General features: G+C 37.4%; 1 protein-coding gene across 4 annotated transcripts; it reads left to right on the top strand.

Annotated features, from left to right (window-relative positions):
* Positions 1-1,526: 1,526 nt before the first annotated feature.
* SERBP1 (SERPINE1 mRNA binding protein 1) lies at positions 1,527-17,615 on the top strand. Of its 4 annotated transcripts, none has more exons than XM_043575222.1 (8): positions 1,527-2,012; positions 5,657-5,807; positions 6,456-6,596; positions 6,709-6,798; positions 7,379-7,498; positions 10,229-10,406; positions 13,857-14,030; positions 15,395-17,615. In XM_043575222.1, exons 1-8 carry the CDS (start codon positions 1,700-1,702, stop codon positions 15,449-15,451), a joined length of 1,224 nt encoding a protein of 407 aa, XP_043431157.1. In that variant the 5' UTR covers positions 1,527-1,699; the 3' UTR covers positions 15,452-17,615. The 4 variants fall into 4 exon arrangements, with proteins under 4 accessions (XP_043431157.1, XP_043431161.1, XP_043431160.1 ...); XM_043575226.1 differs by having other exon boundaries at positions 1,548-2,012; positions 6,727-6,798; positions 7,424-7,498; XM_043575225.1 differs by having other exon boundaries at positions 1,566-2,012; positions 7,424-7,498.
* The last annotated feature ends 7,943 nt before the right edge of the window (positions 17,616-25,558 follow it).

The following is a 25,558-nucleotide window of genomic DNA, read 5'->3' as shown; positions in this document are numbered from 1 at the left end:
AGTCAAAAGCTCCTTGCCTTTTGTCTTGGTAGGAACCACAAGAATCAGAGCTTGTGGAAGCGGGTGGGGTGCAAGTGGCAGGGGCTGAGATGACAGAAAAATAAGTGACTTTGAGGAGTGGGGCTGGATTTAGAAACATGAAAATCACCAGGCTTGCTGCCACATGCCTGAAATACGACTCTTGTTTTCCCTGTTAAGGAATTGATTTAAAATTTGCTCAGAAATTGATAAGATTACATTCAGCCATGTTTACATACCCTGCCTGACATGCAACAGTATTTAAATCTTATTAAAGATTGGAAATTAACTAATAATGGACTGACCTCTATCAGAAGGCAGAGTTTGGATTTAAAAGTTGATGTCAACAGTCTCAGAGTGGAGTTAGAAGACTAGGTTACCTCCTGGCATTAGCACTTAAAGAGGTGTGAATTTGGTAACTCATTTCACCTCTGAAATGGTTTCATCAGCTGTGAAAAGGGGAAACTACCTAACAAACTGTTGTTGAGATTAAGGTTATTTGTAACACCTTGAACATAAGAGACACATTTTCTATTTTGTGTAAATGGGAAAAGGTTGAAAAGTTATGGTGATATATTTAAACACTCTTTAAGTGTTACCAAATATGCTTGAATATGCACTGACATCTATTGCCTTAATGGACCTTACTATTCTCAACTAATATCAACGCTTTTAATAACAGCAATTAATTTGCTGACACATTTCCCTCTCCTCGCTGCATTTCTCAGCACCCCACACACTCAGATGCTTTACAATATTATTTCTTGAACACATTTTACCAACCTTACCTTGCTGGACACTGATGGACAATTGGATCGAGTTCAGAAAGTGTTCCTACAAACAGTGCCTTTTTGAGGTTTGCCCCGTATCTAGCTAGTGCTGCACTGTTAAGAGTTAACAGCAATTAAAGCACCCATCGCAACATCCAGGAAAGGCGCGCAATGCTCCTGTGTTTAAGTGGTCTTTTTCATTCTGCTAACCGAGTTCACGTCCCCGCGAGAGAAAGCGTATTCCTCCTTCATTTAAACACAAGAGTCTCGATTCATTATTGGCGGTGCAACAGGGCGACTCCAACACCTGGGCAGCTAAGAACTTGGAACAGATCGGGACATGCCTGCGCGAGGCAGCAACCTCCCAGCCCTGGAAGTTTGTGAGTCTCTAATTGTAAAATCTGGAGTCACCTTGACCCTCCCCGGGGAGGTGGGGAAAGTTAGCCCTGGGCCGGAGGCGGGTAAGTAAAACCAAAGACAGAGAACTTTCGCGAGCAAAATACGCCGTCTCGTTTTCCTGTTTTCAGCGTTGCCCGAGACCCAGAGAGTTTAAGGGTGGCAAGAGCAGGTGGCAGGACTCCGCCCACCACAGCGCTTCCCCGCCCTCAGCTCGCACGCTCCACTCCCTTCGTGAGGTCCCTCCTCTTAGGCGCGCGCGAAGAGTTGCAGCGCCGTGCATTCTGGGATTTGTAGTCTTGGAGCCGAGAGCCGCCTCAGGAAAAGCGACTCTGGCCTACATACCCCGTGGTGCCGTGCGGCGCTGGCCGCTCCCGGATGTGTGCCTGGCGCCGGAAGAGAAGACGGCCCCCCTCTCTCGGCCCGGCCATCTTGTGGGAAGAGCTGAAGCAGGCGCTCTTGGCTCGGCGCGGCCCGCTGCAATCCGTGGAGGAACGCGCCGCCGAGCCACCATCATGCCTGGGCACTTACAGGAAGGCTTCGGCTGCGTGGTCACCAACCGATTCGACCAGTTATTTGACGACGAATCGGACCCCTTTGAGGTGTTGAAGGCAGCAGAGAACAAGAAAAAAGAAGCCGGCGGGGGCGGCGTTGGGGGCCCCGGGGCCAAGAGCGCAGCTCAGGCCGCAGCCCAGACCAACTCCAACGCGGCAGGCAAACAGCTGCGTAAAGAGTCCCAGAAAGACCGCAAGAACCCACTGCCCCCCAACGTCGGCGTGGTTGACAAGAAAGAGGAGACGCAGCCGCCCGTGGCGCTTAAGAAAGAAGGTAAAGCTGTGGTAGAAGGTGGGGGAGACCCGGGATGGAGGGAAGGAGCGAGGGGACTTTACGGCTACCACCTGCTTCTGGAGTTCTGAGGGTCCGCGGGAGACTTTGCCGCCGATTTCCTCACGTTTCCTCCACACGACAAAAGCCAGGTCCCGCTAAGGTGCTGGGAGCGTGGTAGCCCCAAGTTCAAACCACCTGCAAGGATCCTGGAGCCATCCCCTTCCCGCTTCAGTTTCTGAGCGGAGGAGCGTGCTCTGGAGATAAGCTGCTCCTCGAGCGTGTTCGCGATCCTGGGAGGCTGTTGCCTTCCCGCCGGATTCCTTGGCGGGCGAGCGCGTGGACCGAGGTTCGGGGAAGCTAGCCACTTGCTGAAGCTTTTGTAGTTACGGGGAAGTGTGGGGTCCACAGCTTCTTGCTGCACGGAGCTCTCCCGAGGCTGCTTTGAGGTGCGGTTGGCTTCTCTCCTGCCATCTTGTCCCACGATGGCGCGGAGTACCCCACTGAAAAGCTGGGGGGGTCGGAGTTTGCACCTGAGCTAGTTCTGTGTCCTACGCTATCATACTGTGGAGCAAGCTGCTGTTCCAGGTGCCACATGTACTTTATTGCCCCCCCCCCCATCCCCTTAACTGTTAAAAACTATAAACTTGGAGTGAAGGAAGCTTTTGGGAAGAGACATTTTGTTACACTGTAGCAAGCAGAAGCGGGAATTCTGAACGAAGACCTGTTATTGCAGGAAATCCTGAGGCTCGTCCTCTGTCCCGTCACCCCTCCTCTCAGTATTTCATATTGGTGGCCCCGCCTGGGCCTCGTGGTGAAATGAGTGCAGAGGCTGTCACAATGTTAGCCATGGCAGAACTCCTTTGAGTCTGTAGCTTTTTCTCCACATGTGCATGAAGCATGGTCAGGATTCATTGGCCGGTCACAGTTGTCTTGGGGTTGATTTTTGCGTTCTCTTATTGCTGGTTTGTCTTCTGTGATGGATGAAAAAGCAAAAACAGTTGAGGATCAGAAAAAAGCGTGCTCGATCGGTAGCAGGTAGGTGTAGAACTTAAGCTCTGAATCTTTGGAGTTGCCTTTTTACGTTGAAAGTTGAAATTATTCTTCACTGCCACGTGCTCGTGAAAGTAGTAGTTTCTCATTTTAGTTGAATTGCATTCAACTAATTTTAAAAATCACAACAATTATGATTTATTATGATATTAGGCTTTGCTTTGGGATTTTTTTTTTTTAATACAGAACTTCTGTGATGCTTGGAATGAAGAACCTATGTGATGACTAAAACAAAACAATTCTTGTATTAAAATTACAGGGTGGGGAGAAGCACAATTTGGAGTGTTGGAAAGCATGTGTGCACATTGATTAGACCAAGTATCTATTTAATCTAAGTTTTAAAGCAACCTGTAGCACGGTGGAATAATTATTTAATTTCTGTGTTAAGTAACAGAGACCTGTGTAATTATTTACTATTTTTTGTTCAAGTTCACCCCCTTGATCACTAATCCAAAAAAAGTGTGAAAAAATTGAGTCAAATGTATAAATCCAAGTGTACCAGGTAAATGTGTTCACCCATTTTGAATGTTCAAAGCATGAAGATTGGTTTAAACCCCTCAGTTGTTTTGATCATAAAGCCCACTTTTGAGGTAAGCTCTTAACCTCAAACCTAGTATTTTAGGTTACAAAGTTATGGAATTACTTCATAAATTTATAACCAGGACTGAGTTCACACTCTGTACACTTTCCTTAGGAAAACTTCCATATTAGCTGTCAACATTTTCTTCAGATCAGCAATACATTGCACTCACTTGTTAACCTTAAATTGCATAAAACACAAGCATATAAATATAGGAAAAGTGTTGAATGAAAAAGATTTCAGATCCCTACTACCTGTCAGTTGATGTTGTGGGCATTGGAGAAGGATAGACCTGTAAACTGTCTCCCTGCCTCTTTGCAGTGGGAAGAATTGCTACCTAATCATGTGTTCTTTGCCTTTGGATGATAAGTCCTGGCAAATGCTAGAAGTATCTTAGATATGTATTTCGTATTTTATGAGTTTCATAGCTTGTCCATTTGAAGAATTTGAGAGCTGACACAGAACATCGCTAAGAGTGTAGACTAAGGTGTTTTTTAGTTTTTTTTTTTTTTTTTTATTGAAAGCCTGGAATCTACTGCAAATCAAATGAGTTTGCAGGTGCAGATAAGAGGGTAAGAAAAGTTTGAATTTTTAAAAATATCTGTCATTGGGTGAATTTATTTAGTAAATTTTTTAGGTTCTGTAAGCATAATAATGAATATTGGGTGGGGAAGGAAGCCATTGTTCATTTGGGTGTGTTTGGCTTGTTGAATATCATTATTAAAGGACTGGTTCCATAGCTCCACCCCAATACACTATACCTGTGACAGCATTTGTTTAAGATGCCTTACGATCTAACATTTGTGGTCTACCCTGAGAGTTTATGTGGATTGGACCTTAAAATTTTATTTAAGAGTTTGATATTTACCATTTGAATTTAGTTAAAGCAACTGAATGATTGGGTGCATTCTGGTGGTGGTCACTTTCTTAGAAAGAATCAGTGAATCAACTTAAGATCCTGTTACAAAACCAATTCCTCAGCTGCTTTTTGACTCGGGCAGAAATTATGGTTTAGGAGTTTAGGCATACCTGAAATTTTACAGTCATGAATTTAATCTACTTGAGGCCACTCATAATGCATATTGGTTGCCTTTGTGGGCCACTGACACAGGAAAAAACTAATGAGGAAATCAGTAAATGTTTTAGCCATCACCTAGTGATGGTTTTTATTTCTTAAATACTGTTTTTAAAGGGATCTATGTGTGTGTGGTTTTTAAAGATTCTTCGGAAACAAAGATACTTGTAAGGGCAAACAAAGAAAGCTCTCCATTTATAATAATGAAATGATTGGACTATTTCCTAGTGGTTGCATAGCAGTATTTTTTCTCAGTGTGTGTCCCTGTGAATGGATATGGATGGATACATATGTGAATACATAGAGAAATTAATAGAGGAAAATGATACTTTTTTCTGGTTAATTAGCTGTTTGAAACAATGAAGATGTATTCCTCTGTGCCATTTGTTTTCCTATCAGTTTTGTAATTTCATAGAAATTAGTTTTATTTTCTCCAGATTATGTAAAATAAAGTAGGTGGCCTTCACTGCTTTTCTGAGGGTCCTTATCTGGTGAGTGTGTTGATTTGCTTCAGTATTAACTAATGAATGGCTACTGGTGTTAATCTTTGGTGTCTTGAAAGCCACTGTGTATCATATGCCTAAAATTTCTAAAAGTGGGAATTTTAAATTAAGGGATTGTGGCATCTTGAGAAGTGAGAGGAATAATGGCTACCCTGGTGACTTACAAGTCAGTTACAGGAATGCTTGGGGAGGGAGTGGGATATGATTTGGCAAACTAAATAGAAGTTTGAAACAAATTTATTGTCTTTAAATAGGAATTTCTCTGAAGTACTTTTATACTTTATAGAGATGCCCACTTGCCATTTTCAGCAGCAAGTGCTGGATAGTGGATTGAAAGAATAGCAACTTTTTTTTTCTTTTTTTGTCTTTTCGGTAGTCTGCCTAATTTTTTGTGTTGCAAAAACACTGTGCTTATGCAGGTTATTTATCATTTTAGGAATAAGACGTGTTGGAAGAAGACCTGATCAACAGCTGCAGGGTGAAGGGAAAATAATTGATAGGAGACCAGAAAGGCGACCACCTCGTGAACGGCGATTTGAAAAGCCACTTGAAGAAAAGGGTGAAGGAGGAGAATTTTCAGTTGATAGGCAAGATTTTTTAATTTCTTCATATTTGTCAGTTTATAGAGTCATATATTAACACAAAGCTATAAATTGGGCATAATTTGCCAGGTGGCATTGTGGCTGGTTACATTGATCAGTTTTTTAGAGAACTGTCTGAGTGTATGCATTGTTTTACTATGAACATTTTGGTGACAGTTTTTAGTGTTCAGTCTTGGACTTCTTGTAATGAAATACTTCTATCGAATCAGTGGATAATTCTTTTCCTTACTGTCCCCAGATGTTGTTAGCAGGAAAGTCCTGTTGGGTAATTGTTTATAGGAAAACAGATGACTTGTGCACATTAGATGCATTTATTTTTATTTTGAAGTGTATTGGTGAGGTGTAGTGGTTTTACTGGATTGTAATGCGAAATGAATAACCATGAGAAAGTATAGGCACTGGCAGTAAAGTTTTAGAGAAAGCAAAAATTTCTCGTCTGTGGGGAGCTTCCTAGTTCTGATTTCTGTGTTTGGAAGTAGATTGTTTTGAATTTTCTGAAACATGTTTAACCACTGCATTATTAGCCAGTAAATATGTTTTTGCATTTGAGTCTTTGGATGAATTTTCCTTATTTTTGTTTTTTTTTTCTGGAAACCTTGGAGGAGGTATATAATACTTTTTTGTTTGTTGTAGACCGATTATTGATCGGCCTATCCGAGGCCGTGGTGGTCTTGGAAGAGGTCGAGGAGGCCGTGGACGTGGAATGGGCCGAGGAGATGGATTTGATTCTCGTGGCAAGCGTGAATTTGATAGGCATAGTGGAAGTGATAGATCGTAAGTCTTATATAGGTTTTTATTATATTTTTACATGTGAATTTGCTTCCTTAATTAGACAAAATTTGAATTTCTAGAATTAAAGAGTACTATGTTAACTCAGTTTTGTTAGTTCTTTTTCACATTACAGTGGCCTGAAGCACGAAGACAAACGTGGAGGTAGCGGCTCTCACAACTGGGGAACTGTCAAAGATGAATTAACGTTGGTATTCTGAATTTTTAAAATAATGCTTAAATAAGATTCTATACTTTATTAGTTTTATCTATACCTATTAAGTTTTACTTGTCCTAGGACAAGAACAGATGCTCTCATCTGAGAGCTACTTCCTTATACTATCTCGTTGGATGTATTTGAATACAATATGTCAAATGACCAATTTTTCTATATTTTAATATATGTGATGTTCAGTTTTCTTTTCATATGGCAGTGTAGCTTTTCAAACCCTAGGTTTAAGTTATTTGGGTATGCTGATTTCCTGTATGTTTTTAATAGTTTCTTTTCTAGCTGTTGACCTGTGTGGTCATTAGAAAAGTTTGATAGGCTGTTGAAACTTTGTTTTTGAGCAAGCTACTCTGTCCTGCTACTTTTTGAATAAAGTACTTGAACTATAACTTGGAATTAGTATGCAGTTTTAAGTTATTTTCTGTTAGGTCTACCGCGAAGTTTATTTAGTAAGAAAAGATTGTTAGGGAATGTGAAGACTTTAAAACATTTTTGTATAAAGAATTCTTCAGCTACATGTAAATGGACCTAGATGCTTTTCTTTTTCTTTTTTCCTTAGAGAGTCCCCAAAATACATTCAGAAACCAATATCTTATAATTGCAGTGACTTGGATCAATCAAATGTGACTGAGGAAACACCTGAAGGTGAAGAACATCCAGTTGCAGACACTGAAAATAAGTAAGTGGTTTTATGTGTACTGGTAATGCCCCAGCATTGCAATCAGTTTGGGTTTTTACCAAGAAAAGAGCATGCAGGTTTAATGCTACTATTTGGTGGTTTTTAACTGGAGACTTTTGTGGTGCCCCAATCCCTCAAATAGTATCTATTTAGAGGACTGCTTTACACATTTTTATATTGGACTATAATGGCTTGAAAAATAGAAATGGATATTTCTATTTGAAATTACCATTGTTGTCTTTTAAAAGATAAGGAAAATGCATATTTTACAGTATGAACAGTAATACTTGTTCACCTTAAGAACAAAAATTAACTGTTTAACCTGAGAATGGAGAATAGGAAAAAGATGCCCTGCATTTTATTTAGCTATACTTTATGTGGTAGACAAGTCATAATGAATAATCCTAGTGATGATAGCTGTCCAGAGACATTGAATAGGTGGAAGCTAAAACTGGGGGTTTCTAAAAATTAGACCAAATGGTTGACATAAGAGAATTGTAGTATTTAGAATGCATAGGTGGTAGTACTTTGGGGTCTATATAAATTTTATTCCAAAATAGTTTAAAACTAGAAAATGTGACCATTTTAAAATTGGTTTCTCTGTCTCTGAAGGCTTCCTCCCCTCCCCCCCCATAGAATTTGGAACATAGCATTATTGTCTTGTTTTTAAATGTATGAGTATGAGGAGAGCAAGAGCCAGAATATGTTACTAATTTACTGGCTTTCTTAATCCTTTTCATTTTCTGAGTTTTTTAGATATAAGACTTGGTTTTGAAGTTTTCATTCAAGGGTGGAAGAATTGTAAAAGTTCAAGTTATGCTGGTGGAAATAATTTACTGCCTTCCTCTAGTTTCCATCAACCCAAGCAGAAGTTACATGCCAGTCATTTATTATATATAGTAATATGGATTAAAGTCTGGAATTGCCAGTTATTTAGGGTTTGTGTAATTGCTAGTTATTTAGGGTTTTTGTTTATGTAGAGAGGGCTAGCCCACGAGTGGGGGAGGGGCAGAGGGTGAGGGAGAGCGAGAATCCCAAGCAGGCTCCACAGTCGGCAGAGCCTGACATGCGACCATGAGATCATGACCTGAGCCAAAATCAAGAGTTGGATGCTTAACCCACTGAGCCACCCAGGCACCCCGGGTTTGTGTAATCTTAATCAGAGTATATTTAGATCAGTCAGAGAGGGGATGCTTTTCTTCTTTTTCTCCAAAAGTTGTGCCTACAGTGAACCATTATTGGTAATAGTATCATATTCCATGGGTTTGTTTGAAGAAAGAATAATAATTTACTATTAGATAAACATACATGGTATTAAGTGATCTGTTGCACTTGGGGTAATATAAATTTCACTTATATGAAACTACGAAATCATAATTTTGAGTGGTAAAACTGTTTATCGGAAGAAATTAATGTATTGATAGTGTATTGCAAGCAAATCTTTCGCTCAGGACCCAGGAATACAATTGAGGGTATTTGGGCTAAAGAAGATCAAGATTATGACATTAGAGCAGGGGAGAATCTGAATATAGTATTCCATCTTATATGTGGAAGTATAAATTTAGGAAGCATAGTTTTGATTAAGAGTCACAGGCTGACTTTGATTAACTCCCTTATATTTAGTTCCCAGAGCCTTTATTTTATTTCATTTGATCGTTACAACAACCCTTGAAGATAGAGGTCATGATCTCATGACGTGGTAAAGGTATGCTGAGTTCTATTCTTGGCTGTGTCATGACTTGGGAGTAACTAGGATCTTTTTTTGATCCTTAGTTTTCTCATTTGCAAAGTGACAGAGTTGGATTTGATATTGCTAGCCAAGGTATCATTTATTAAGTGTAACTTGGTACAGGAAGTTTTAAGATAGGTTATGTCGAACAGTGAAAAGTAGCATGGAAGGGAGATAGATATTTGAGCTCTCAGGCTAACTGAGTCACCTGCTATCTTTGGAAGGAAGCAAGGCTCCCAAAATAGCAAACAACTTGTTTGGTGACAATTACAAGTTGAGATTAGACTGAAATAATGGATTCTTAGGCCCATGCTTTGTTTTTGAAAAAAAGGGAAAGGATAGTATATAATAGTTCTAACTAATTTAGTATTAAGTTTTGAAATTGGTGTGTTTTGTGGAAGGTTCCAGTATTGGTGAAGCTGCAGTTTCCTGTCCATGTCAGGTTGATTTGAAAGTTTGGAGTATACAGGATTTTGGATTTATAGGTGTACTTGGCTTTTAAAATTGTTTTGCTATGAGCATTAGTTGATAAAAGAAAGGATAGAGGAATAGTTCTTTTATATTCTAGAATATGAGTCCTGGTTGTTCAGTCATCCTAGATGACTGCCTTTATTTTTGTTATAAGTTCTATATTGTGGGAAATTAGGAAAATTAAAAAGTGTTTTAGGAGAAGCTAAGCCTAATATTTTAATCACATAAGGGTATGTATGGTTTTAAAGAAGTATGTTTTTAAGAAATGTGTATTTTAGGTAAAGATAATTCAAAATTGTATATTCCTCAGTTTATCCATGCTTTCACTAATTCAACAAGTACTGAATTCTAGCCTCCACCAAGTTACATGTTAACCTTTGGGTTACAAAGAGGACTGGGGTCTTCTTGTCCTTGAGTAGTCTCTTAAAGCATACCAACTAGTCAAGATTAGCTGCTTCCTTATAATTGTAAATTAGGATTTTATCAGCTTTAAAAGAACTACCAGCTATAAAACAAATATGTTTTCACAGGGAGAATGAAGTTGAAGAAGTAAAGGAAGAGGGTCCAAAAGAAATGACTTTGGATGAGTGGAAAGCTATTCAAAATAAGGACCGGGCAAAAGTAGAATTTAATATCCGAAAACCAAATGAAGGTGCTGATGGGCAGTGGAAGAAGGGATTTGTTCTTCATAAGTCAAAGAGTGAAGAGGTAAAATTAAGTTTTGTGGTGTTTGGAAATGTTCAGATGTGTATTGAATTGTATTTATACTTTTTTTTTTTTTTTTAATTTTTTTTTTTTTTTCAACGTTTATTTATTTTTGGGACAGAGAGAGACAGAGCATGAACGGGGGAGGGGCAGAGAGAGAGGGAGACACAGAATCGGAAAGAGGCTCCAGGCTCTGAGCCATCAGCCCAGAGCCCGACGCGGGGCTCGAACTCCCGGACCGCGAGATCGTGACCTGGCTGAAGTCGGACGCTTAACCGACTGCGCCACCCAGGCGCCCCTGTATTTATACTTTTTAAAAATATGACATGGGTAATCTGTTTTTAGAAAACCTTTACCTAGGATCATTTGGGGTAGATAAACTTTCAAAAAGGAAATAAATTGCATTACTATGTGTCAAGAAAAGTAGTCCTTTAATCAGTCCACAATGTATCTAATGTGGTTTTGTTTTTTTTCCTAAAAAGCAGTTAGTTGTGTATCATAAAATCAGTGTCTTAGAAATAAGGTAGATCTTTTCAGAGTTGTGCTAATATTTAAAAAGTCTTGCCTAACTGGGAATCAGTTGAAAGATTTGCATATTCATGTGGTTTAAGCTAAAATAAATTAGTGGCTTCATTAGTGTTAAATTTTTCAAATTCTGCCTGTGCCATTTATAATGATCAAGACTCTTCAAAAAATGTTTTCCTTTACTGAGGATTGATGTCTTACAGGAACCAGCAAATTGGTTTACTAACAAAAATATTTGAGAAAGGCATGTTGGTGGTTTTTGATTTGGTAACAGTCATAGGGGCGGGTTCTTAGAGGAATGGCCTGTTGCCCATGATTTAGGGCTTGTACAAGTGTGAGATTTTGATTATAAAGTGAAGTTGAAATGTTTTTGTTACTAAGGCAACCTGCAATAAAAAGATTCGGTAAGATATTGCATCTTAATTTTCTAAACAAATAGCTGTGAAGCAAACTTGGAAACATTTTCAATAAAGGTTGAAGAGACTTAAATATTCTGGGTTTAGAGATGATTTTTTTTTTTTTAATTTTTTTTTTTTCAACGTTTATTTATTTTTTTGGGGGGGGGACAGAGAGAGACAGAGCATGAACAGGGGAGGGGCAGAGAGAGAGGGAGACACAGAATCGGAAACAGGCTCCAGGCTCCGAGCCATCAGCCCAGAGCCTGACGCGGGGCTCGAACTCCCGGACCGCGAGATCGTGACCTGGCTGAAGTCGGACGCTCAACCGACTGCGCCACCCAGGCGCCCCTAGAGATGATTTTTTAAGCATTGACTCCATAAAAGTAAAATGGGGACTTTGTCTTAAGTGCCAAGTCCTGTTTGCTTCATTTGAATGCGTTTGGTTATTTTTTTTTGTAATTTTTGCAGATAAAGTTGTGTATTAGGGTTAAGCAAATAGGATTCCTGATTAAAAAAATCATGAAAGTTCATCTTGGAGAGGTTGTTAATTTGTAGTAATTATTAAACTGCCTAGGTTAAAATGGGAAAGATTTACTTAGGCAACTTGACAAAATGATTTGTAACTTTTTTGGGGTCCCGATAGAACTTTTCTCTAGAACAAGACACACATACACAAAATACTGATCTATTTTACATGATTCATGAATACCCTGAAGTCTCTTCATGCATTTTATAGACCTTGGGTTAGGTATGGTAGTTTTAAGTACTATTATTTTACATTGAACTTTTCAAAAATAATTATACAAACTGATGTATATGATTAGAAATTTTTGAAAATTAAGTTTTGAAATTTGTTATGAATAACTTTAAAACCAGGACATGTTTGTTATCAAACCACTTTTATGTGTTTGGATCCTTTTTGTTCATGTTGCTTTTGTGATGTGGGTACCTGTTTAGATCTGGCCTTATTGACATATATGGTCTTGCAGTTTATGTATAGGTCTTCAAGATTGTTGTAGTATGTTTTAAGTGCTCTTTCTCTTTTACATATCCTAATCCTCACAACAAACTAGTAGTTAGGAAAAACAAGAAACTTTAGAAATGGAAAACTGAATTAGGTTGTGAATTGACAGCTGAAGTCAGAGCTCTTAGTTCCTGATTATCCTTCATGGTTCTAGAAAAAAAACTGCAGATTTGTTCTAGCTGCTTTAAAGGAATGTGCCCCGAACATCCAGACTTTGTCTTTATTAGTGTAGTACAACCTTTGAGGTGCTTCAGTAGTATATCAATTAGGCTTTTTTGCTTCTGTGCTCTAGAAACTTATAAAACACTTCTAATTAATGAATTGATACTGTTGCTTTGCAGTAGCAAATGTTTAAAAATTAAGCAATTCGTATATATAATTGACTTTAATTTGCCAGTTGTTTTGTGGATTTACATTTAAACATTAACTTAAATGGATATTCTAAAAAAGAACCTTCTACTGCCTTTTAGATTAGGTTGGCCTAGCACTGAGGAATGACAATTTGGATATTAGACAATTAGAGGGGTGAAAACATAGATATAACTACAAAATTTACTTGTACTTTAAAGGGTAGTTATTAACAGTTGTAGTGTTACAACATTTAGAAAGAACAAAATGTTCATTGTTCCTTCAGAAAAGGATTGTACCTGTATTTAGGAAAACTAAAACATACTTTTCAAGTAGTATAAGAAAAGTTTCCAACTAGAAGATTAAAACCCATTCATCCCGGGGTGCCTGTGTGGCTCAGTCAGTTAAGCATCCAACTTCGGCTCTGGTCATGATCCCACGGCTTGTGAGTTCAAGCCCCGCATCCGGCTCTGTGCTGACAGCTCAGAGCCTGGAACCTGCTTCGGGTTCTGTGTCTCCCTCTCTATCTCCCCCTCCCCTGCTTGCGCGCACTCTCTCTCTCTCGCTCTCTCTCAAAAGTAAACATTAAAAAAATTAAAACACATTCATCCCAAACATACAAGAAGAAATTAAGAATTAAACAGTGTAAAATTCTCTGGCTTTTGTTTTGTTTTGCAGAGTGGGTGGTATACCTTATACATAAATACAGAGGAGGATCTGGATTCCACAAACATGTTGACTTTAAGGTTACCTGGCTATATTTAAGTCTTGGATTTATTTGTGCTTAGCTTTCAAGGTTCCCTGATGTAAAGTTGTGTTTCATTTGAATCTGTAGTTCTCCAGTTTATAGGGAAGAACATATAGTTGTACATGAACAGAAAAGCATTCTGAGTTTATACGTGACTTCTTTTCCCAAGTCATACTTGGAAGAGTACAGAGCCAGAGTTCTCTTCATAACTTAAAAAGGGATTCAGTTAATCACCAGTAGAAACCTTACATTTATCCAGAAGTCTTCATCTGAAGGACACATATCATTTTTGATATATTCACACAAAGTGCAGATTGGATTTTGGTCTTTTTAAAAGAAAGTTAATTATTTAGAAATTCGTGGTGTTGCTTTCCTATTAATCATCCCATGGCCCACTCTTAAATTTTTAGGCTCATGCTGAAGATTCGGTTATGGACCATCATTTCCGGAAGCCAGCAAATGATATAACGTCTCAGCTGGAGATCAATTTTGGAGACCTTGGCCGCCCAGGACGTGGTGGCAGGGGAGGGCGAGGTGGCCGTGGGCGTGGTGGACGTCCAAACCGTGGCAGCAGAACTGACAAGGTAATTTTAAGACTTCTTTAAGTAATTTGAAGACCTCTCTTTGGTAAATCAGTGCCCTATGTCCATTTTGGGGATATGAATAGAAGAAGAAAAAAGTAGTAGACATACCTTCAAGAAACTACATTTTAGGCTATATTTTTGTTTAAAGTATTTAAAGTGATTGAATTGTGCTGCTAGTAAAACTATCACTTTGTTCAGTACTTCTTAGGTGCTGGTCATGGTGCTGTGCTAGGCATTTTAGGTACTTAATTCTTGTTACCACACTGACATCTCTGTTTTACAGAAGGAGAAATTTAGATACAGGGAACCAAGTTAACTCTTGGCCTTTGCTAAGGTCTACTTGAAATGCCAGCCTCTTCCTTTGCCTTGACTCTTTGCTGCTCTTTTTAGGTCTCAGCTAAATGTTAACATTAATAACATTTGTGTTCATAATTGTGTGACACAAGATGATATTGTCACTTTTTTTACTATAGTGTGAAAGCTGGAATTCATTCATGTCCTAGTTTTATAATCTAATGCCTTGCACAGTGTGTGTGACATGAAACAAGTTCTTAAGAAATGTTTTGATAGAAGCCCTACTAATTGATGAATTTGAACTCTGATTTGTTTGATGCCAAAGTATCATGACTAGATATTATTAAACTAAAGTATTAGAGGTAATACTTGGGTTAAGTTAGTTCTTTGTCTCTAATGGTGTGGCTAGGAAACAACAATGATGCCTTCCTGAATTCTCAACACCTGATGTGCAAATTGGGGACCCATTTACTTGATTTAGTCTGTCAGTGTTTGATTATAGTGGTAGATTAGTAAAACATTTTATGCTTGTCCATAATGGGTGATAATTTCTTGTTTCTTCCTCTGACATCAGGTTTTTTAAAAAAGATCACTGTTGTGTATATGGGCTTTCAACACATTTCTGTTGTTATTTGTACTTTATAAATCGCAGTTGGGTCCCTTTCTAACACTGAATGTGCTGCTTAAATCATTTTATGTAACAAGTTTCTTAGCCTGCTTTCAAATTGATGCCATTCATATTGAGCAAGGGAGGAAAAAATTACTAAACAACAAAGTAAGAATTCCACACACATATTCCATGTGAGTCTACTTGTGTGATTTATTAGAAAACTAAACCCATGATATTATTAAGCAAGTTTTATAGGTTTTGATAAAAACTTAGGACAAGGCTCATTGTAAATATTTATAGTTTTATTCTGATCCATAACTTTGACTTTTAAGTAAAGCTTTTGCCACATTTTACTTAGTATTTTATTTAACCTCATGATTTTTTAGAGTTGCGTGTCTGAATGTAGACACTGGCAATCCAAGATTCTGGAATTGTTCATTTTGGTTTCTTTCTTTTTCAGTCAAGTGCTTCTGCTCCTGATGTAGATGACCCTGAGGCATTCCCAGCTCTGGCTTAACTGGATGCCATAAGACAACCCTGGTTCCTTTGTGGACCCTCCCATCTGAGGTTTTGCATGCTTAAGGATCCCAAACGACTTAAGAATTTAAAAAAAAAAAAAAAGACTGTCATTCATACCATTCACACCTAAAGACTGAATTTTATCTGTTTTGAAAATGAACTTCTCTCGCTACACAGAAGTAACAATATGGTAGTCAGTTTTGTATTTAGAAATGTATTGGTAGCAGGGATGTTTTCATAATTTTCAGAGATTATGCATTCTTCATGAATACTTTTGTATTGCTGCTTGCAAATATGCATTTCCAAACTTGAAATATAGGTGTGAACAGTGTGTACCAGTTTAAAGCTTTCACTTCATTTGTGTTTTTTAATTAAGGATTTAGATGTTCTCTCAATTACAAACTGGTTTTAAATATTGGACATAATATCAGTTTTAATACCTGCTTTGCATTTTCACACATGGTCAACTGGGTCATGTAAACTTTGATTTGTCAAATTTTATGCTGTGTGGAATACTAATACTACTTTATGTATTTTAACTTAGTTTTAATATTTTCATTTCTGGGGAAAATCTTTTTTCACTTCTCATGATAGCTGTTATATATGCTAAATCTTTATATACAGAACTATCAGTACTTGAACAAATTCAAAGCACATTGGTTTATTAACCCTTGCTCCTGCATGGTTCATTAGGTTCAAATTTATAATTGATTGACAATTTCACCTATATTTACTTTTAAAATGTGTGACTGTCCCCCATTTTAAAAACCAAACTAGACACCTTGTTGGTGAAGGTTTAAGCTACTTGTTGGTACACATCCTATCAAGTGAAGTAGTTTTATGGGTGTTGGGTTTTTTCCTCTCCAAAGGGTGGGTGGAACAAGTTGATTTGGCTACTGCGTACTATTTAAACTGTTCTGTAAAATAAGTGTCTGGCCACTCAGTATGATTTGTGTGTGGAAGGTCCCAAATCAAAATTGTTCTTCCATAATCAACAGCCTTTTAACCCTTGCTTTTTTTCTTAAGAAACCAAAGGGCACTGGTTTGTATGGTAAGATTGGGGGGGGCGGGGGTATGTTAATTTTTGGAATTTGGAGAGCAGACAGCTTTACTTTATAAGGTTGGAACAGCAGCACCGTCCTTGAAATATAAACCAAAAATCTTAACTGTTTCTGAATTTCCTATATTGCTATTAATTTTGGTCTTAAGTTGATAGATGACTGTTCCACAGAAAGTGACAAGTAAGTATCTTTTACCTCTTCCTCAGAAAATTAGGTTAATGGGTTCCTTGAATGGGAGCATCACCACATACATGGAGAGAATTCTCAACAAACAGATCAGATATTCTAGGATTTTTTTTTTTTTTTTGGTCACATTTATTGGTAAACAGGAAAGGAACTTAATGTACAGTTTTAAAGATCTTTTGTCACTCAGTATTTTCTACCTGTGTATGGTAATGTCCAATTTTAAAAATACTGAAGATCTTAAATCAGAATGTCTGCTATTTAGCTGATTAATTCTCCCATATACTTCTAAAAGAGAAATTGTACAGTACAAGAGTTATTCATTTGGATTAGATTTATAATCTAGTTACCTGTTAGTTTGACATCTTAGGAAGGAGGTAATTGGTTTTTAATGATGCATAAACTTTTGTGCTGGTGTTTTGGATCTTATGATGCTGAGTGTGTTCTGCACTGGTGCTAATGTCTAATATAATTTTATATTTACAAACATACCTGCTACCCAGAGGCAAGTATTAATTTAGTCCATATGGACTATTGACCCCTCTTGAGATTGCAACATACACCCTCCTAAATCATTGTGGTTAGACTTCCAAGTTCCTTAAACTTGTTTCTGGACGTGTAATGTTTGTAAACCTTGATTTTTAGCAACCTATAGAAAGCACCTCCTATTAAAAACACTTCACAAGTTCTACTTAGTGTCAGCCATTGCTGGCATTCTGTCACTGTAGAATACAGCAATATCTGGTATGTTGCAAGCTTTCAAGATAGCCTGAACTTTAAAAAGTTGGTCCATTAGTTGTATCTGATGGATGTAAATTTGCCTCCTAGTTCACTTTGTGTCAAGAGCTAAAACTGTGAACCTAACTTTCTCTTATTGGTGGGTAATAACTGAAAATAAAGATTTTATTTTCATGCTCACTTCTTAAAAGTCATGAAAACAAATAGGAGCCCATTTATCGTTACGTGTTTTCTGACCTGTGTGTGCACCCCCAAAATAATCATTCCCCCCCTTAGATTTTGTTTATGTGGGGTTTTTTGTTAAACCAGGCTGTTGGATCACATTTGGAAGGGATACCTATTTCAATTAGAAAGCTGAATTCTTAACTTGTAAAATGAATTTCAAGGATTAACAGGACAATTGGCATTTCTTTTAGCAAATCACATTTTGAGTGTGAAAGTTAATCATACTGAATACCACTTTTTTTTTTTTAAACAAATGATACAATACTAAAAATCGCTTAATACAGGTCTCTAAATAATAGTGGTCCCTGACTGAATGTTGTAGTAAACTTTTATCTTGGTGCTTTTACATGAGAATAATGCCAGAGTTGATATTTATTACTAAGACATTTTCAGCTTGCATTCACATAATTGGGATTTAGTTTATTTTTTAGTTTAATAGTCTTTTGAGACCTGTGTGGAATTAGGAAAGATTTTAAAATGTAGTAGGTACTACACATTCAGTTACTTAGTTTTATTTTAAACATGGAAGCAGGACACATCTCTAGGGTTGTAAATATATTTGGGGCTTATTTCTTGGTATAGGTTTGAAGGGAGACTATGAAGTACTCATTCTAATTGTATTATTTTTCCAATTGCTAGAGATCATTGCACTGAAATAGGAAAATTTTATTGTGCCATTAGGAAGTTTCATACAAAATCTAAATATTGTGTATTGGATATTTAAAACACATCTTTAAGAGCACTAGCATTACGTGGAAGGAACCAAAAATATTAAAAGGTTAAAACAAGTGTGAAGCTCCTGGAACCTGAATGATTGTGATTTTAAGGTAAGATTATATCAGATATATTAATGGATAGCTGTCCCAACTTTGAAGGAACTGGTATAGCAAATTCTAGGGCTTTCCAATACACGTAAATTCTACTTTCTAAAGAAAGTAAATTAATACTTAAAAAGTAGATTATAACCCATATTTTTCTAATTCTGAAATTAACCTGTGTTTAGCAAGTCTAAACATAAGTCCCATTTCCAAATTAGCCGGAGAAGGCCCAAAATGTGATTACTAGTATGCTTTACAGAGTAATAACAACTTGTAAAATGATCTCTTACCAAAGTTTCAGACCTTGAAATTAGTGAAATAATTCATTAACATGATTTACAAAACTGTCAAAGTTTATCATTAAGATGTTTATTAAGTGGCAGATTTTAGAAATCTGGGTCCAGTTCCTTTTTGCTCAGCCTAGGTTTACCTTGGACATGTCCTCAACTTAAATCCTATGTGATTTTTAAGTTAGGTAAATATGAAGGTCGTAGGAGGAGTGATTGAAGTAAGCCTGTTTCAGGCTGAGAGGATTTCACTAGATCAAAGAATATAGAGAAAAATTGTAACTAAAGGATGAGAAGTTTAATTTCATAAAATGGTTATGATATAAAGATACGTTATTACTATCAAGATTTTGGCTTCAGGGAGATAGTTAACATTGGAAATGAGTGTTTAAGTTCTGTATCTAAGCTAGGAGTTCACAGACTTCAGCCTGTGGCCTGCTTTTGTACAGTTGAGCAAAGAATGACTTCTACATTTTTTAAGGGTTAAAAACTAATCCTATATGAAGATGTAGCCCACAAAGCTTGAAACATATGTCCCTTCATGGAAAATCTTTGCTGACCCCTGATCTAAGCTATCACTCCCAGGTCAACATGTGAGAGTTCTAGGTACAAATTAAATCCTACCCCACTGGAAGTTGTGAAGTTAGAGGTATTTTAAAGCAAGTTACCTCTTAACTTCTACAATCAGAATAAGGGCAAGGTATCTGGTAGCCTGTTTAAGTAAAGATGGTCTTGTTGTTCAAAAAAGATTATGTAGCTTGTAACTCAAATATATTCTCCTGAAAGTTGTTTAGGAAAGTAAATTCGCTATAAGATTATGCTTAATGCCATGATTATAGTTTAATGTTTCATGTTTCGGCAGTTTTTGTCAATGCTAAGCTCTTTCTGATGTGTAGTGATTTTTCAGTGAGCTGAGAGTTGTGAACATTTTATATAGGTGAGGAAACAAAAGTCTGTTTTAATTAACTTCATAGGTTGAGCTGGGGTATCAATTACTGGATTCTTGAGGACTGCATGTCTCAGAGCTTAGAATATTCATTTGGGCAGAATTTCGATTTTGTGCCATTGATTACCTTATAAATAACTAGGAGTCAATTGTTTACTTCTGAATGGAAGGAAAGAAAAGATGAAAAATGACTCATGCAAGTTAGGAAATAATTTACCTAATTATGTTTTTGTTTGATATGTTAATTATGTAGGTACTTACAGTGTTTTAAATCAGTAACTTTGTCCCTTTTGCTCTCTGGCTGGGTGTGGCAGTTCCTAGTGTGCTTATGTATGCTAAGTTTTGTGCTTGGAAGACCTACCTGGTTATACCTGACAATTCTAATTAATAACAGGTGTTTTAAAACCTGTTTGGATAACATACCAGGTGTTGAGAGAGAAGCTCTGAACTGATCTTGATACGGTTTTATTTCTTAAACGGCTGTATTCAGTGTTACTGGTATGGAAATGTGGAGAGCAAAGGGCTAGTTAATATTCAGGATTTTGATATTTGGTGAACTGAGTAGGGAAAATGGATGGTACTGATTATACTATATTACCCTCAGTTACAGTTGTAGCTGATCATTTCTCTTAAAGATTTTAGGACTTAAAGAGCTCTCTTAGTTTGAAGAAATGGCACTGGTTTCCATCTACCTAGCATGAAGAGTTGTATGAAGTGGTCCAGCTGAATGTGGTTCTTGTTTGCCTGGTTTTGTTACATTGGACTAAAATTTTTTATTAGCTGATGAATAATGTCAGAAACTTTGTTTTGGGAACTTAATGAATTCCTTGTCTCACACCTAGGGTGTAGTAATCCATAGCAAAATGTTGCTTTGTCACAGTTACCGTTCTGTTTATAGATAGATAGATGGTTTGTCTTTTCCCTGGAAATTCTGAATTTCCAGTGAAGCTTCCACACTTTTTTTTTTTTTCCAGTAGAGGAAGAACTTTTCCAAAAACTACAGATAATTTTGTTTCAACTTGATTCATGTACATAGTTACCAAGGTTTCATTTAAGTGTTAAAGTCTAAAGAGCTTCTGAAGGATGCATGAGAAGACTGGATTGGATAAAGCTACTTTTAAGATGTAAGTTTTCCTGGTCACCGGGAAGGAAGTCAGCATCCATAGCAGGTATATTTTGTTAATGTATCCCTTGAAGATTGAGTGGCATTTAGTCACTGTGTTAATAAAATCTGGTAAATCGATGTTTTTAATAATTAGACTGACGCCCCCAAACCCCAACACACTTTTTGAGTCTTGGTAGAGCTCTGGAAGTCATGTTGACAGAAGAAGAAAAGGGCTTTGGATGCTGAATAATGCTAAGTGAACTCATCTGAGAAGATTTCCTCTTCAGGAGAAAACGAACAAAATTTATTAAGAGAAAATTGCCAATGTATTGTTGATTAAAGAATTGAAATTTAACAAGCATCCTCCAGTTACAGGAGGGTATGGACGTTCCTCTTATTTTCAGGATCATCAGTCTTGCTCCTTAGAGTTATTAGATTTTTAAAATAGCTACAGATTTTTTGAGGAAAAATTTGAATTGATTTAAGATTGCATCTATAGCTGGAGAAATGGCTTACTGACTTAATTATCCTTGCAAGTTATTTTAGTCTATTGCAAGCAGGTCAAAGTGGGTGTTTTCTAAAAATTGTCTTTGCAGCTGCTCTGAAAATCTACCCTGCCATAGACCAGGAGGGGTAAACTAAAGGGAATGTATAGGAATGCAAAGGAATCTAGTCAAAGTTGTAATACAAGTATGAGGAGAAGAAACTTAAGAAAAGTATTTTCTACAGAGGGACAAATGATCTTTTATTCTCTATGTGGTGGAATAAAGTAAGATTTCTGTTTCTAAATGAAATCTTACGACCCTCTATTTTCACCTTGAGAGAGGTTTTTTTGGTTGGGGAGAGGTAGGGATGTGTGTCTCCAGGCTCCTTGGTTTTAGATGGCACAAGAAATGTGCCCTCAGCTCAACATAGGCATATCGTCTGCTAATGTTGGAAGATGTATATAATTGCCATTTTAGCTGCTGAATTGAGATTTTCTTTCATAAAGAACAAATGTCTTATGTTACTGGTTTTCACCCGGTTTATAAGGAATATTTTCAGTTTTTTGAACTAGTAAAAGTATCCTGCTGTGGGGTGTTAGGGCCTTTTCAGTGACAATTCAGGGCTTTGAGAACAGTTTCTTCTCTGAGAAACTCCCTAATAGTTACTGTAGTATTCCCTTGGGGTCCTAGTAACCTCTAGGTAGGTAGTAAGATATCTAAAATTGACAAGATACATAACATTCTTTTACCTACATAAGGCCAGGATCTCGTAAGGAAGAATTCTTTAAACTTGTGGAAATTAAAAAAGGCATGAATTGACTTAAAGGTAAACTATGACAGCACATAAATACGTTTGTGTGTCTCAGAGATGTGATTGAAATCTCAGCAGAACCAACTTAAGAATGGTTTTGCTGCTGAAATAAATGACCCCTCGCAAAATGAGTCAGTTACTACAGAATGGAGGAAGGACATTAATGTTTCAACAATTCACATAAGCAAAAATATTAAGTCAAATGCAGCCCTAAGAGAGCCTTTTACTTGGAAAAAAATCAATAGGTAAGTTAAGTAGAGTAATTGCTATTTTAATTAAAGACAATATTGCTCTGGTTATTTTTCTATTGAAAAGGCATAATGTTTTTATATGTAGCTTTAAATACTCCATTTATCAATTTCCTTTAAATAATGGAGTTGACTGGGAGTGTTAGTTACTTCCTTTCTGTGGCCTGCCTGTGTCTTATAGGACTTAGATTAGCTGGAGAGATAAATTAGCAAGTTCAGGAGTGCCAGATATTTTCTGGTCATTTAAGATTTACCGAGGTTTTATGTAGATTTCTCAAGAAAAATAACGATGTAGAACTTTAAAAGTATGGAAATGCCAGTTTTTTGTTACCTAGTAAAAATAGCATCAAAGATTTTTATGGAATTATAGTATAGTCAACTATAGTCAAAACCCCAGTTGACATAAATTTGTAGAGCAGTCTTTTGCATAGGAAAGAATTATAAAGGTTATTCTCTGAAACAAGACTCTCCAGTATCAGGTACTAGTTATATGACTTAGAAGTTACTTAATTTGTATGTTTCCCCACCTGAGTTAGTGGGTATTATACCTTAACCAGTCAGGGTGAGCACTGCATTAATTACACCCTTCAAAACTGCATGTACGAAGGACTGATGATACTGGTCATTATTCCTGTTAGAATGGGGATTTGGGAAAAATTGACTTATGATAAAAACTTTGTATTTCCAAGATCCACTGCTTTAAGTTATTACCCTAAAATTTCAAACCCCCACCCTTACCAAGCATGTCATCTACTTTGCCTTTTTTACTTTTCTGCTGTGCCCTCTGACAGGAGTACTAATGGTCAGTGAAAGTGCCAAACACGGTGGAGGATGAAAGCAGCATGGGCTTAAAGTGCTCAATAGGGTCTGTCTCTAGATCCACTGTTTCAAGTCTTCGGAAGGAAATTGGTAATAACTTCATATTTTATTGACTTTATCCTATTACAAGAGTAATGAGTTTTTGGTGAAAAGAATGTAATTTAAAAACCTATGGCTAGAGATAGCCACTACAGCATCTTGGTGTATATTCTTCCAGGGTTTGTTTGTTTGTTTTGCATTGATTTATAAAAGTGAGATCATTCAATTCAGCCTTTTGAAACTGACCTTTCCATGTCCAATATTATGCTTGTAAAAAGCATGTATAGTATGCTTTTCATCAGTTCAAAGATCCATTCCAGTTTCAGGCATGTTAAAATGGTGGGGGCAGGGGGAACATCCATCATGGAAATTGATGGCATATTAGAGTTTAGCACTTTTTCCTACTCAGAGCATAAAGTAATGGTGTGTCCTAAAACTAGTGGAATCTTAGATTCCATAAAACTGTTGTATAGATTATGGTTTAACCAGGTACCTACTGAAGGGCATTTAGGCCCCCTCTCCATTTTAATGTATGGTGTGATCAGTCCTTTATCCTATTTGATGTTTATACTGTTCTTTAGTCTGCATTGCTAGGTATGGAGTTGGTTTACTCAAATTTTATTGAATATTATTGTCCAGCTGCTTCCAGAAAGCCAACTAACATTCCTGGTTGTGCGCACCAGTTTATTCTAATTTGATACATGAAAAATGGCATTATTTTTCATTCCTTTGATTATAGGTGATTGTTTTATGCTTACCAGGCAGTTACATGTGTTGTGAGTTGGCTCTACTCAGTCCATTTTACTTTAAAGTGTTGGCTTTTTTCATATTGATCTGTAAGAGCACCTAATTTAGTTATTTGGGGGCATATATTGCAACTATTTTTATCTAACTTGGTGTGTGTGTTTTGCAAAGTTTTAGTTTATTGGAGCTTTAGTATAGGCTGCGATGTAAAGATCTGACTTCTTTCCATTGACAGGCAATTGATTGAATTGCTTATCTTTTATTAGTGGAAAGGAAGAAACCTTTCTGATCTCTTAATTCTAGGGAAGTGATTTACTTGAGAGTTCACCTATCAGCCTTTCATAGGGTGGATACTCTGAATGTCCAGGAGTCCTGCAGGTTAGGAAGAGAAAAACTGGGCTCCTTTGGAGGACTTGAGCTGAGATATTGGAACAGATCACAAGTGTATCATGAAGGAAAAAGACAGCCTAATGGAGAAAAACCAAGAATCGAACATAGGGGATTGACAAGAATAGAATGTGCCTAGCTGGCATGTTTTTCACTGGCCTCAGGGCATTGGTGAGTTGCAGCTGTGGGCTATTAATGGAAGCTGAGAAATTAGGACAGAAGGGAAAAGTCAGTAAAGGGAAAGAACTAGATAACACTAGTTTGACTTTCTTATTGCCTAAAAGGAAGACAGAGACCCAGGAAGTAGAATCTCTAGCTTCTGGGAAAGAGGGCCCTTTCAAGGGGCAATGTAAGATAATCTCTGCACAAGAATTAGTGGTGGAGATTCCCATGAATCCATTAAGAGTAAACTTGGACTCTATTTGTAGTATTTAGGTCTCAGAATTAAGGAGTTTGATGTGTTTCAGTAGAGCAGAGATTTCCGTATTGGCTTTGGGATGTATGGAAGGCGTGAGGATTAGAATCATAGCTAATTTTCCTGTGTAATGAAAGTTGGGTGTATGAATATGTATGAATATTCATGAGTTCCACCTAGTCCTGGTTAAAGGAGGCAGCCCAATTTGATATTTTGACTGCATCTGCAGGATGAGGGGATTGTAATCAAAAACTACTTGGCAAGGGCAGAACAGGGTTACCCATCCTCTCATTCATGGAAAGAGGATATTTTATCTGGCAGAGTGAGCAGCCAAAGGCATGCTCAAATAGGTCTTTAAGAACCACTGCTACATGTATTATATAGCAATGCTGTCAGTGAACACTAGGGTAGAATGTTGGGAATGAAGAACAAATACAAACTTAAGTGTCCCAACAAAAGGAAGCAGGCACAGCTAGATTGGCTTCTGGAACAGAAGGAACAAGGTGAAAACAGTGGTAGGTGATGGCTCCTTAATTTTACTGATAGCCTACTGTGAACCAGGTATGGTGTGAGGGAAGCAGATCGTTCCTGCCTTCAAGTTATTTACAGTCCAGTAAATTCTTTATTTTTACTTTCTAGGAACACAAATAACTGCAGTATCACTTGGGAAAGGGAAAGGGTCTAGAGGGGTAATAGGGAGACTGGGAGTTGGGTGTTGGGTCCGAGTGGGGAGAGGAAGAATGACTAAGATGGGTATCAGGCCAGCAAAAGAAAAATCAGCTAGGTAAAGCAGG

The sequence above is a fragment of the Prionailurus bengalensis genome, chromosome C1 (assembly GCF_016509475.1).
Source record: "Prionailurus bengalensis isolate Pbe53 chromosome C1, Fcat_Pben_1.1_paternal_pri, whole genome shotgun sequence".
NCBI classification, from domain to species: Eukaryota; Metazoa; Chordata; class Mammalia; order Carnivora; family Felidae; genus Prionailurus; species Prionailurus bengalensis.
This window is presented reverse-complemented; position numbering and strand designations above follow the sequence as displayed.